Below are 15,183 nucleotides of genomic sequence, written 5' to 3'. Positions count from 1 at the left end.
AATAAATCATAGCTAACTCACAATTAATTGTTAAATGATAGATGTTGGTAATACTTTTCGACTACTCACATAAAATACAAGCTGTTTCATCTAGAAAAACCATTCAATGAATATTAACAAAATAAATAATTTTCCAGAATTTTTATTACTATGTGATTGCTTTAGCTAGAATAGATCATTATTATTTCATTTCTCTCACATTGTACAGGTTATTGAAATTATTATTATATATAAATATTATTCAAAGGACAAAGGAGGCACTGAACTTTATCACAGTAATCAATTACCCCGTATATGGAATTTTGAAACAACATTAGTACAAAACTTTTCGGAAACTATAACTCGAGTTGAGCTGATTAAAGTTGATTGAAGATACTAAATCAAAACGCTGCTCATGTTAATTATTAATAGTAGAGAGCCACTTAAAGGGAATTAATAAGTTCTAAAAACCATAGACAAGTAAAAAAACCTGTTAGCTGATCGCATTTACCTGTGTATTAATTTCCGAACAACAATTAACGTGATCCAGGTTAATTTCCAACATTTAAATCACGATCGGGCTAATCCGACCATAGTCGTGCAGTTCTTGGCACCCAATGATTCCTCCTTATTCCCGCAAACAAAAGTAAATTACGTGGTTAATGTAAACAGCTGAAGTAGACGTTGATGCAATTTTTTGGAAGTACGTCAATCGGAATTGATCTTAATGGAGAATATTTTGAAGTGGTAAAGGCGTGCGTACAACAACTACATATTCGTCTGTATAAAACTCATCACCACATTCAAACTAGCTGGTGAAAAGTAATTTTTCTGGAGGACTGATCAAATGGATGGACCCTCTATTAATTTCATCAAGGTATCTCTTGATTCTGGTTCTAAGTTAAAGCTACACAATTTTCTTGATATCAAAAGTCAACAAAGTTCTGGAATTATATTTTTTTAAATACATACAAATTTCTATTCACCTCTCATATACTTTTTAAATTGGAAACAACTCAATTTTTTGTTTGAATTCACCTGTAACTCCCAGATTATCTGAAATTTTAGATTGTATCCCATGAAGGATTTGTAGGATATATTTCAAAGTGAATTGTCTGCTCAATTTCTGCATCCTGTATGTTATCAATTACATCTTTTCTCTGCTGCTAAGTTAGTTTATCAGGTTCCTTGTCGTAACGATCACGATAAGGTCAATTGTGAAGGGCCTTTTTGTTTGAATTATCCTGTTTATCCTGTAACTCTCAAGATATCTATAATTTGAGATTGTATTACATGAAGGATTATAGGATATATTTCAAAGTAAATTGTCTGCTCAATTTCTTCATCCTGTTTGTTATCAATTACATCTTTTCTCTTCTGCAAAGTTATTTTATCAGGTTCCTTTTCGTAACTATCTCGATAAAGTTGATTGTGAAGAACCTTTTTGTTTGACTGTAACTTTCAAAGTATCTGAATGTTATAATTCATGTATCTCCTCTGGTGAAAAGTTTGTTTATCAGGTTCCTTGTCGTAACTGTCACGATAAGGTCAATTGTGAAGGACCTGACCTAGATATATTCGTGGAAATTGATGTATAAATCATTCGGTGTCTCGTTAGATATTTCATATGTTCACTAGTTTCGGAAAACTATCATGATGAACAAGTAAGTTCGACTTTTATTATTATTAACAAAGCAACTCGATAAAGATAGTGATCATACTGAGTTATTTATATAACATTTATTTAATAGTATTTTATATACGAAGTGTTGAAAATAGAAGATTTCACACGAGAGTATGAAGTCAAATTTTCAAACGCAAGGTTTTTTCGACAACTTTATTTATTTTCGTTATTAAAGTTTTTGGTGAAGATACCACACTTTTGAAAATGAATTAATGCTTGCAGACGGTTAACTATTTTATGTTCCTCAGCTGAAACAAAATTTTGAATTTTATGCATATCAGACTGATAATTCTTTTCTGGTGCTGAAAGTGTAGTTTCACAAAATGGCGGTTGGCTTGAGGAAAATACATGAGAGGATCTTACAGCTTGTATAAAATGTTTTGAGATTTCTATCTTCTTACTGATAAAATCGTTTACATAACCTTCAGCAATTACGCTGAATTGCCATCCACCATGGAACTACACAGTCAGAAGATCACCACTTTTGTTAGCGATAATAGTTGTTCATGAGTTCCTTGTGTAAGTTCCTGGGTTAGGAATTTTCAAAAATTCAGCGATGTCTTGAACCAATATACCAAATTTTTTGATACCTTCAAATTGCATTCCTTTAGCTCGTTGATTGATATATTTCTTACAAAACATATGAAAATTGTTATTGGCGAGGTTTTTCAGTTTTAGTATGGAGAACAACGACGGTTTATCAAGTTTAACATTGTAAACATCACCTTTTCGCATTCATATACAAATTCCGAAAAAAAATCGCTACGTTCGAGTTCACGTCGGCGTTGAAGCGCGAACGCGGGCGCCAATGTAAGCGCGAACGTAAATTCACTTTCAAAGATGTTCGTCATGTTTACAAATCTTTGTTAACAAATAGAAGAAATGTTTTAATATGTCACTGGTTACGAAGTTGCATTTATTTGAGACGTCATAACTGATTCTTCCTTCAACAGAGCTCTTAATTTGCAATAAGTAACAATTTTAACATGTTTTGCTACTAGCGTTTTATGAGCACAAAATATAAAGTTCACATGGTACTGGATTTGTATTTGATACAGAGCTCACCAAAATAAATTATTAACACATTCTCAGAAAAGGATTCCACATTGTTTTTCATTTGCCAATCCATTAATTTTCTATAGGCATATTCACATCAATGGTAAAAACCTTACATTGATTTTTTTGGCTCTTTTTACAATTTTTCATTATTCAATATACAGGGTGTCCCACGACGAGTTAAAGCATTCTGTATATGGCAAAATACTTGAAGTAAAATCATGAAAATTTCTACGTTCACGTTTTTGGATACGATCTTTTTAACTAAAATATTTTCAAAGATGGTTTTGCGGTTTTACCGGAAGTCGACTATAGCTTTGGTATTTTAAATGGAACACTCTGTATATTAATACATTTTTGTAATATACGTAAAATCTTAATATACTTTTGTCCAGAAACTTTTTTCAAAAAATGCATACTTTATGAGTTATTAATTTTTTTTGTAAAAAATTTCACCCCTGCAGACCCTCATAAGTTATTTTTTTATGAGGATACCCTTAAAGATATGAAATTAGTTTCTATTCGGTTACTTTTAGCAAGGTCATACGTATTTGAATATATAAATATATATATATATATATATATATATATATATATATATAAATTTTTCATTTTATACAGGGTGTGTATAAAAAGTATTCAAAATTTAACTTCATAAATATCAAATTTATTCCATTTTTTTCAATAGAACCACCCGGTTTTTTCTATTTTAATGCATTCAGGGGTAAAAAATGTATAAAATATGTATATGTATATGTATAAAATACTATAATTTAGTTTACAGAAACTTTTATTTCAACTTTCATTGAATTAAAATTGTATGGAATATGTCATATTTTATAGTAATCGTAGAAAATAAAGAAATTTCACTCTCAAAAATGTTTTTGTTAGTTTTATAGTACAGTTAAATCTGAATTTCAATAGCTGTATTGATTTATTCAATTTTCTTTTCAGTTTGTTAATTTTCTTGAACGTCTCGCAAGAGCTTTAAACATGGATGAAATTTCTCAAGATTTGGGTATTGACTTACATACTGAAACATTACTAATGAGAGCTGAACAGTTAGCAAGGTTGGAAAGTGAAAAAATAACTGACAAGGTAAATGATGCACGAACAAATTGTTGTTTTCAAAAAAGTAGATTTGATATCGTACAATAAAACACAATACAAATCATAAAAATTGCTGCTCAATTAACCCAAATATTTCAAAACATTCCGTGACGTTTATATTTTGAATATTAATCAATTGTTCAGTTCTTGTTATGGAATTCCGAAATTTCACAAAATACAAAACTGAGTTTTTCAATGACACCTCAAACAATTTTACATGTATAAACAATCCTGCCATAAGGTGGAAATCTCAAAGAGTCAAATCAGATTAAAGTGTAGTCCAAAGTTTTATCATTATATCCCTTGATATTAATCCAGAGATCCGATACAGTCCCGCGCATTCAATCGTGTCTTTCTACTCGATCCACCATCTTGTAAGAAAATCATGTTCCTGAGTTAATCTTCGTCTAAGTATTGGAAGAAAGCAAGATTTATACTACTGGTCAAAAGTTTTTGATCACCCCATAGTCGTTCATTAAATTTGATTTTTAATCTAGTTAAATCCCAGTAAGTTTTGTAACATGCAAGAATGTGCTAGATAATTTTTGGACCTAGACATTTGTGAAGTTCGTATACGAATTTTTTTCCTTATCGAACTATCGGTTGAAACTCACGCTGTTGCAATGGGCTACAACGTAAAAAAAATATGCAACCACCAGGAGCTTTGGCGATAGAAAATGTTTAGGATGGCATCGAAAAACCAAAACTGCTGAAGATAAACGTATTGTGTTGATTAGTAAACATCTCACAGGCCCAGAGACAACAGCTCAGATCCACGAATCTAGGGATGTGTCTTTAAGTACTTCGATTGTGAAAGCTGCCCTTTTTGGAAGGATAGTAGTGAAGAAACGCCAAAATAAAATGAAGAGGTTGCAATGGGCTGAAGAACATATTGAACCCATGAAGAGTGGGAGAGATTTTTATGGGTCAAAGATTCAGATTTTTTTTATCTAAGGGAATAGTGTTTGTACGCAGGTCAAAAGAAGAACGGATGTTAGACGTAGGGTCAGTAATGGCTTGGGGATGTTTTAGAGGAAGGGCCACTGAACATGTGGTAAAAATTGGAAGGATTTGGAAGGAAGAAGGCTATAACAAATATAAAAATTGAGTTATTGTGCGAGAAATTGGACAGGAAAGCTAGAAAGCTAGAAAATTTTATTTATTGTGGGAGAAATTGGACAGGAAAGCTAGAAAATTTGAATTATTGTGGGAGAAATTGGACAGGAAAGCTAGAAAACAAATCTTATTTCCACTATTCTGACAAAATTTGATGCAATGTTTCTAAACTGGTATAATTGTATTTTAGATAATCTGCTAACTTTTGATGTATTACTTCTAATGTCACAATACTGTTCTACTTAACGTATAAAATTTTGAGTAGCTTTGACATCTGATTTCAGTGTTTCTTCACATGTTTTTTGGTTCTCTGAACGATCTACAGCAACCCCTTTCGTGACTACTCGATTATGATTGTATTATCAGATTGCTGAATATTTTCCTTTTTTAAACATTCGAATATATTTAAAATAACTTTCTGTGTTTATGAATTAAATAAATGTCACTAAACGAAGCCACTACTTATCGCAGACTGTCTCTGGCAGGAATATTTCGAAGAAATTGTGTACATACGCCTTCCGACAGCTTCAGCCAAAAGAAATGCATTCACGTTTACAATTAGATATTTTCATTGGTAAAAAGTGAAGATGATGAGTCCACGTGGACTGGCGGTGTGTTTACCGAATTTTATACGGGGAGTAGACATTATTTTTTCTTAATTTAGTATGAATGCCGTGCGTATTTATGAAATATTGATTGTTCCTCGCATAATTGTCTTCTGCAATTGTTCTAATTGACATTTTTCGTCTTCCTTAAAACAAAAGTTAGTGTTGTTTGTTGAAAACTCCCCTACATATAAACACATATATTTAGATAAAGATTACAATCGATCCATATTATACTTGGTGTGACATTTACTTGAATGTGTAAACTATAATTGAGTGTATTTTTAGGATTATTTGAAATACGTTTGGCCATATGAGAAGGTAATTTAGATATAAGTCTAGTTATCTTCATCACTTGCACTTCCATTTCATTCATTCTAAAACAAGCAGAAAATATTTCAAATATAATTTTCATATTAATTACTTTAAACTAACGATTTTTTACACAATAATATATACAGGGTGTCCCAATGTAGAAAAAGGGAATCATCGTTTTTATAAATGGCGACATTGACATTTTAACGGTTATTTATACAAATTGGATGTCTCAATTATCTCGGAAACGTCTTGTACGATTCTTATAAATTTATATGTACAAGAGTCTTGTGGTACGGCCGGTATTATAGTGGTATTTACATTGTTCACAGATCTTTCTTTTTACCGGAAAAATTATGAATTTTGTTATTTCAAATATATCACCCTATATATTTTGCGTTTTTAGAAATCATTAAGTAATACTGATTATTTTTTATGTAATATTTTCCATAGCTAAATACCATAATTTCGGAGCAATCATCACTTTTATCAAAAAATCTAACCTAGCATAACCTAACCTAACCTAGCATAACTTAATTACTAAATTTTCATTTTATCTATTGATTTTTCGTGAAAATAAAGCACAAAGATAAAACATTATAAAGTTATGATAGGAATACTTTGAGGAATTACTGAATATGAAGAATTATTCATATCTGCCAGGTGGAAGCGGGATTATCTTGACATTGATTTCAATATCTTCTGGAAGCATTTAAACGATGAGTATTTGTATTTCTTCTTTAAATTTTCTTTTTACTTCACCCCATTCATTATAGACAATCTTAAAATTAATCAAAAATTCTTTCAATGATTCAAGTATTATTTGAAAATCAAATTCGATGTATTCCACCACATTTTTAATTATTCGATATGGGACACCGCGTATTAAGTGTTGTATGTCGATTATCAGAAATTATAATTATTATTTAAATGACTTTTTCCATATTCCATTGAAAATATTTATTTTTTTGTATCTGCTGATATTTGTACACCCTCATACTTACAGGATTTTAACCCCTGATAATAAGGGTATAATTTTCCATGAATTATCATGAGGCACGTAATTTCATTGGTATGTGACATTGAAGAGTTCATTAAGGGTTGAAATACTTTTGGCATGATTTGCACACTCAAAATATTTTCACTGCAAAAACGTTCTATTGTAAAAATATCACTTCTCAGAGAGAATGTAGAAATTAAGTCTCAAAAATGTTCCAGTGGAATGTGTATTTTAAAAATAGTTGAATGTTAAATTTTTTCTTGAGATCCTAGTTTGATATTTAACGTGCTTATAGCTTTGTGCTTGTAAGCGGTTAGCAGTATCGGTTAGAGCCAGAATCCCCAACTACCAATCTTTCATAGAGTAAATGCTAAGTTTAAAATATGAAGATTAAAAGAGAAGAAATTTTTGCTCATTTCTTAAGATTTAACTCACCAAATGTTACTAAAACCAGAAAAAGGCCACAACATTGTGCGCTAGATAACAACTCTCCGTATATTCACTCCTGGGGTCTGTCACTACATCATCCATCCATCTCAACCTTGATCCCGACTTCTTCCCAGTGGTGTAAATTTGCGCGCATGAGATTTTTATTTTAGACTTTGCAATTTTATGAATACTACTTTGTCTTTTTGCTTAAATATATCGTTCACTTAGGGGTTGTTCCATTTGCGCCAATCCGTTTCGTTTATTCCAATGTTCATGATCAGAATCGTCACTACAGTACATTGTCATTGTTTCATAGATTTTTCTTTTGATTAAAAAGACAAGGAAATTTTCATTAGCAAAAATGCTTTTTCCCAACGAGATTCTTTCTCTAATAGAATTACTGGTTTTCCTTATGTTGCCCACAATCCCACAAATATGTTTAAAATTTATCACTCCCTCAAATATTTTGACTTCTATTTCCAGGTCTTTGACTTGTCGTCTTTCTCCCGCCGATGAGTTTTTATTTGATTGCATATAATTTTTCGCTATGTCTTACTTTCTTTTGTTTCTTATTTTCTTCCTTCCCATCTTCTCTCTTGAATCCTCTGCTTTTTCACATTTTCAATATATTTTACTTGGTTTTTCTATTTGCTATTTTGGATTCGAACGTCCTGTTTGGTATTCTGTTTTCGGGCTTACGCAAAGCCATCTCAATTGTACTTCATATTATATAACATCTTTAGAATTTATCTTCAGTATTTGTATCACTAGTTTCTATTGCTTTTATGCAGGCTATTCACACAGCTCACAGCTGTACTCCTTTTTCTCCAAAGAAGATGCTTCCATTTCATTAAATAATTTAGCAAATATTACTAAATATTCTTCTATTTTCTTACTCCAGTCTGGTAATCTCACTCAGCGAATAATTTCCTATAAAGATGGAGAGATTCAGATCGGCTCCGAAATCTGAAAGGGATCAGTTTCGGCAACTGCAGGTCCCGAGCGTGTTCAATGAAATTCGCGGCGAGGTAAGCGATGTCTTCGTGAAAGGTGAAAGTTGTTTGTGTCCAGATCACAAAAACTAGAAGCCCTCTTTAAGATCAAAAAGCAATATACTCCGCAAGAGCTTCTAATCCTCTACAAGGCCCATAATCGTCCATCTTTAGAGTATTGCTCGCGCATTTGGAACTCGGCTAAGTATACTCAACTCAATACAGAAAAGAGAAATCCGACTTATAGGCGATCCAGAGTTGACTAGAAACTTGGATAGCTAAGCACATAGACAGACGCGGCTCATAGAGAGCAAGTTCGCCTGCAAAGGCTCAATTTATCGAGACTCCTTTCTTTGGAGAAGTGTAATCCTACAACCTACAGAAGTTCAAGATCAATATCCAAAGGCATCTCCACACGACAAGCACCAACCACATCCATTCCTCTTTCAAACTAGGTTTGAAATCCTTTAATTTCTCTTGGGGCTGCATAAATGTTTTCTCTTCATTCAAATCCTTCATTTTTTGATCTCCTCAGCAAGTTTTATTTCGGCTCAAAGCACTACTCAGATCAGATTGAAAGTTTTGGTTAAAATCTCCATATTTTGGTGAATTTTCTGCGTGAAATATTTAAATATTTTCTTTTACCAGACCACGCTAATTTATCAACTCCAACGTAGAGTAAGAAGCCTGAGAGAACAATTGCAAAGGAAAGAACTCCACTTGGATTTACTTCGAAGGAAACTTTCATTACAAGAAGATAACACGAGAGCAAAATGTTTGATTCAAAATGAAAGAGATGAAGCCAATCTACGAGTTAAAAAGCTGGTTAAACAAGTTGATCGACTTCAGATGCAACTCGCTGAAGCTAAAAGTCAAATTAGAGATCTCAATGCGCAATTAGCGGAAGCTGCTGATTATAAGGTATGTTCGAAATATAGCAATTGCTCCATCGAAAATACGAGTCCCCAAAACACGATATTTATCGATTAATTCCAAATCAAATTGAAATTTTATTTGTAAAAAATATATTTATAATTGCATGTTGCTCTATTTTTTCCATTTCCAATACAAGGTGAAGAAGAAAAAATCATTGGGTGCCAAACAAGTACTGTGCGGGGGATGACCTACCATTTCGATGTTATAACTGTTCTAAAACGTTTTTCTTTGAAGTGATATGTGAAATCTCATCCAAGACGTCAAAACAAAATTGAGAGATGGCAAGTTAGACTGAAGTAATGAATTTTATGGAGTGATGAGACAAAGTCTGAGGTTTCTCTTCGGGAGAATATTCATTTTCTACCAGGAAACGATCCCAAAACCTCCTTGAAGCTGTGCAATAAGTATTTGAAATAATTGGAAAGGACACATCTACTGAAAGTAATGACTTGGCCATCACAGTCACCCGAACTCAGCCCGATCAAGTTTTTGTGGGACAAATTGGACAGGGAATTCAGAAAGCAGAGTCCTAGTTCCACTTCACATCTTTGGAATGTTCTGAATGAAGAATGGAAACAAATAGACGGCGATTATTAATATAATTGCCTCCAGCAATATTGAAATTTCATTTAACGCTTTCTTTACAAATACTTTTTGTCTTGTTTTTTAGATAATTTCTTTGGAAAAAGGTAGGAAGATCGAAGATCTTCAAAAACGTTTAATAGAATCCGAAACGTTGAGAAACAAATGTAACCGTCGAGTAACTCTCTTGAAGGATCAAGTGAGAGCTACGGGAGGGACAATAGAAAGAGAACGAAGTATCAACGAACATTCCATAAATCTTCTTAGAGATGATTTAGCAAGAGTCAAAGAAACTCTTTTGGAAGTGCAAAGAAGAGAAGCACAATTACAAAATTTCAAACATTCCGTGGCTAAAATTCTTGGAGTCGGCTTACCTATTCCGGATTATGAGTTGATATCCAGGTAAAGTATTTGGAGCTGCTATTAGTCCTGCCTAACAAAGAAAACACAAAAATTTTGGAAAAACACTTTTCTTGGCGATGTTGAATTGATTTTCGGCTTCCTTAGAGCTCACAGCTTCAGTCTTCACAGCATTAATAGCTTGTAACAATCTTTCTGTTACCAAGAGCCATATCTGCTGCAAAAAAGATTGAACAAGGAAAGAAGAAAGCGTTCAAAACAAAAAATTCATTAATTTATAATGAAAAAAAAAACCGAAAATTTGAGTGACACATTGCCCATTTCTTTTTGTCGTACATATGAGATTTCTAATAAATACAACTCAGATTAAACATAATTACGTTGGTAGGGAAGCATCACAGCATACAGCGATCGTTAGGACATTTTCACGGTGTTGCCAAAGTTATATAAAAAATATAGTTTACGACCTTGCGTTTGGGCAAAGTTTTACGGTACCTGTGCATTTAAAAAAAATTGATGCAATATTACTAACAATATTATTCACGAGATGAAGCTTACATAAACCACCGAGTGAATAATGACTCAATATACGCGAGTAGAGTACATACCTTATCCACGACTAACTAAAGATTTTGGTTGAAGTCTTTTTGTTGGAAAATACATAATAATCAAAACAATGATTAATTTAACAATTATTGAGTATCTAATTTTTTGAGTGGATGGTAATTTATATCCTTTTTAGTTGATTTTTCAACATAATTTGAAAAAATAATGTTGCCAGGTTTGAGTCGAGTTCATATTGTTCCAAAAGTACTTCAATTAATAAAGAAACGCATATAAGACAAACATATTCAATGTTTTTGATATCTTGGTGTTAGTGCTCAATGCATTAAAACTGTTGGTCACGGGTTCGAGTCCAGTCTAGTAAAATTTACTTTTTAAAATTATTTTCCATGTATACAGAACTAAATTGAAGATATTAAGTAGTTTTTCACTCATTAACTATTGTTTTGACAATTTTTTTTCAGGCTGCAGAAACTTGTTGACGCACATCATGATTTTACATTAGTTTCAAGGCGTTACGATGACCCAGTCTTAAGATTAACTACTAGAAGTCCTACAGGAGGAAGCAGAAGCACAAGAACACCTGATAGATCAAGATATGATGATTCTGGATACATTGACGGCGTCGATTTAGATGTTTAATTTTTTTGTTGATATCTTCATAGGGTAAACAACATAGTTATTGGACGTTAAATGATAATTGGATATTTTAAATCTAAATCTCAAAATTATTCGTTCGAACGCTTTAAATTGAATCATCCAATGCTAGATGTCAACAGCAACAGATTAGTTCCTGATTACACAGCAGTACCACAGATTCCATCATAAGAACAATCACCAGCTGTTTTTAAGTCAGAAATGAGCTCGTTACCAAATACTTCTAACCATTTGCATTGTTACAAGCATTATGTACCTTTTTTTGATGTTTTCTCACCTCAATTGGACGATCAGAATGTTCACCATCATCGGTGTCTGTACAACTACGTTTAAATTCAGCCATCAAATTGTGAATCCATCGTTTTGAAAATAACAAAAGTTGCTTTACATGTCTGTCATTTTTTAGTGACTAATCGAAATTTTTACATTAGAAAGTTGGTACTTCATAAACGTCATATGGATTTGACAATGCCAGCGCCATTCGTGTGTCAGTCACACGACTTATTGAGAGATGTAATAAGTAAATTTTCATCATCAACAAAATATTACTCCAAAGTATTGGATGCTGATTATCAACCGTTGAAAAAAAAAAAATCGATATTGAATGAAAAATATAATTCAACCAAAAAATACAAAAATAAATCAGTTTCCTCTTTTACTTCGGTTAGTTCAAGTTTCCCAATACATTGTAAATAAATAATTTTCGAAACATTAAAATTTTAATGCGACAGATCCAATTTTTTTAACTATTAATGCAATGTGGGGAAATAAATTCGCTATTTGATCCATTTAATTCGAATTCCACAGAAATCGAGTTTTGTTTTTTCCTAGTTGACACATCACTAGTTAAATTACATCTCCTCTAAATAGGGAAATATTAATCAATATTAACATCCCAAATTGCTCACAATTTCAAGATCCCTGACTAGTTTCGACGTTATTACGTCTCATAAGAGTGGAACAACTCTCGTTCAGGCTTGAGAGCCGAACCGGAGACAACGTCAAAGAACGTCGCTATTTGGTTTATGAAGTTAAACATTCTACTGCGAAAGCTAAACCCATCTTCACTTCCAACTGCGAACCAGTGCTCAGGTAGAAATTTAGCATAGTCATTGATAATATAGATTCGATTTGTTTCGATTTTGAAAATATATTCTGTAGTTCTTCAAAGGAGAAAACAACTACTTTCCTGGCTAATACCTCAACAAATATTAAATTAATCTCCTCTAAAGAGCGTAATGCCAAACAAGCTTTTTGTCGATATAAAAATCTCTGCATTAAACATTCTTTTTTCTTACAGTTTGCAAACTCTTCTTTATATTGATCCATTCTTCGTCTTAATTTTCTAATAGTTATCTCTCTATAAGTTTAGCATATTCTTTCCTCGATAATTTGTGAAATTAAAACTAATAAAATCTAAAAAGAACTCCTAATTGTTATAAAATTTTCAAAAATCTTCTTTGGCAACATTTTTCATTTTAGCATTAAGTTCTTTCAAATGTTCTATTTTTCGTTTTAACCTGAGATTTTTCAGTCTGTAATTTTCTTTCTGGTAATTTTTAATAGCGCAAAACCTCAAGAAATTATCCCATGCTTGATTGGAAACAAAATCATGTCTCGATATGTATTTAGTTTGAAAGCCATCCATAAAACGAATTTTCATCTTTTTGGTAGGATTTCCTGCAGTTAGCATTGGATGTTTCCTAAAAAAGAATTTTATTAAAACATTAAATAATAATGGTTATTTCGGAAGTACCTCTTTATATTTGTAGTGTAATTTAAAATTTCTTTTTCATTGCTTGAACTGCTTGATTGTTCTTGAATAAAAGAAGCCACGGAGTCTGAAGCTTTCTGTTCTAAAATAATTGGTGATAATTTGATGTTTTCTACTGAACTTGATGGTATTGAAGAAATAGAAGACTGTTGATTTACTGCGTTGAATGCAAATTGACTACCATAAAAAATTTTTTCACTGAAAATATTTATTTATTATAGTACATTTGATAAAAGCAATTTCTGTGTTATTATATAGAAAATTGGTAAAATGTTGGTCTATCACTTGACACCCGAAACAAAATAATGGATGGAGAAGAGAGAACTGGCTCCAAAAAAGGCAGACCAAATGAATGATAAGGTAACAGGTAATAATACATACAAGCCAGTAGTGTAGCAATAGACAGCAAGACAGGAACCCTAATTTTATCAGCAGTGTATTTCCCACCTAAACACAACAATTAAAACAAGGATATACTCACTACATAAGAGCTCTTAGAAATAAATGTTGTGTTGAAGATTATAATGACAAAAAAATACAATGAAAATCCCGATTAACAAACACTGAGGGCAAAGAACCAAAGGCCACAATTACAAATAACAATTTTCATATTCAACCAACAGGAGAAACTACTAGTCTTCTGACCGTGTAAAAATGCTATTGATTTCTTCATTATAAAGGGAATATTGAATCATGTAAAAACAGTAAGAGCCTTATATACATAATATTAACACTAACTTGAATTTATTTCGAGAAAAACTGGATTAAATCAAATATCCCAATTAAAACATTAGAGAAACTATCAACAATCTGACAAAAGGTATACAAAAAGCAACTTAGTACTCAACATCTATTAGAATCAACAATAAATATAAAAATGAAAACACAATTAAAGGAAATTTTGAAAAAATGGCAGAAACACACAACTGAAATCAATCAAAGATATTCCAACGAAGCTGCAGGAGATGATTTATATAATTTGTGACAAAAAAATGTTTTTTTTAAAACTTTTAACTTGGAACAAACATATATTCACCAAGAGAATACTGCGTGGGCTCAAATTGCAACAAATGTACTGGATGATTGGCAGACAATTCCTATTATCACAAGCTCCTTATATACAAAATCGTATTAAAACCTATATCCTAGAGATTCTACAGTGACTTCAAAACAAAGTGTCTAGGACCATAGTAGCTAATTCAAGGTATGTGTGCAACCAAACTTATTTGCTAGTGAACTCTTCGATACTCGTGGTGAAGTGCATTGATTAAAGCATTTCAAACCAATCCACTTACATTCCAGATTCTATCATAAAAAAGACAGAATATTACCTATTTAAATGTATCATTGCATTGGAATCCTTATATGAATCAGTTATGTTTTCTGTAGATAGTGAATTATCCTCAGGAGGTTCTGTTTTTGGGACAATTATGGCTTGATTTGAATCAAATTCATCTTTTTTAAATCTATTTAAAGAGGGAATTGCATCAGCCAAGAGTCGTCTTAAATGAGTATAACCATCAGTTTGGTGATAAGAGCTTTGATCAAAATGATCACTACAAACGGTCGATAATTTTGTAATGCTAGACACACCAATTACAGACATCCATGCCTTTTTTGCATTCTCATTTGCAGGAAATCTATAAAATTTATGCAATATAATGAATACACAAATAAAACTTGAGATATAGTTTTTAAATAATATCATATATTATTTTAATTATTAACAATTTATAAACTAAAACAAATATTACAGAAAAGTTGTCATAACCTCAATAACAAACTTAATATTTTGACAATTACTTACCGGTGAAAACTTCGAGTCCTGTCGTAAGAAATTGGTCTCTTCTTACAAATTACACAAAATACAGTCATGTTCCATTCATAAATTATTAATTAAAATGCTATAATGCATAAGTAAGTTTAATTTCTACTTCACGTCCTTAGACATATAAATATTCATACCACAGAACATACCCTAAGATCTATCTCTCCGTCTACCACCATAATCTTCAATCTGTTCT

General features: G+C 31.9%; 3 protein-coding genes across 3 annotated transcripts in view; 2 read left to right on the top strand and 1 right to left on the bottom strand.

Moving 5' to 3' along the window:
- Positions 1-12,027, top strand: part of LOC130452853 (coiled-coil domain-containing protein 170) — a 73,136-nt gene extending 61,109 nt beyond the window's left edge. The window contains exons 7-10 of the mRNA XM_056792333.1: positions 3,674-3,817; positions 8,935-9,207; positions 9,893-10,206; positions 11,193-12,027. Of these exons, the coding sequence (XP_056648311.1) occupies positions 3,674-3,817; positions 8,935-9,207; positions 9,893-10,206; positions 11,193-11,370 (909 nt within the window). The 3' untranslated portion in view covers positions 11,371-12,027. The remainder of the gene's footprint in view (positions 1-3,673; positions 3,818-8,934; positions 9,208-9,892; positions 10,207-11,192) is intronic.
- The window catches only part of LOC130452864 (AMMECR1-like protein), a 336,472-nt gene that overhangs the window by 286,429 nt on the left and 34,860 nt on the right, over positions 1-15,183 (top strand). The window lies entirely within an intron of this gene.
- LOC130452860 (uncharacterized) lies at positions 11,986-15,151 on the bottom strand. The gene is made up of 4 exons (XM_056792342.1): positions 14,967-15,151; positions 14,491-14,799; positions 13,142-13,357; positions 11,986-13,088 (listed from the first exon to the last, which is right to left on the bottom strand). Exons 1-4 carry the CDS (start codon positions 15,032-15,034, stop codon positions 12,833-12,835), a joined length of 849 nt encoding a protein of 282 aa, XP_056648320.1. The 5' UTR covers positions 15,035-15,151; the 3' UTR covers positions 11,986-12,832.

Source organism: Diorhabda sublineata, chromosome 2 (genome assembly GCF_026230105.1).
Source record: "Diorhabda sublineata isolate icDioSubl1.1 chromosome 2, icDioSubl1.1, whole genome shotgun sequence".
In the NCBI taxonomy this organism is placed as follows: domain Eukaryota; kingdom Metazoa; phylum Arthropoda; class Insecta; order Coleoptera; family Chrysomelidae; genus Diorhabda; species Diorhabda sublineata.
Note: the sequence above shows the minus strand (reverse complement) of the source record. Positions and strands in the feature narration are given on the sequence as shown.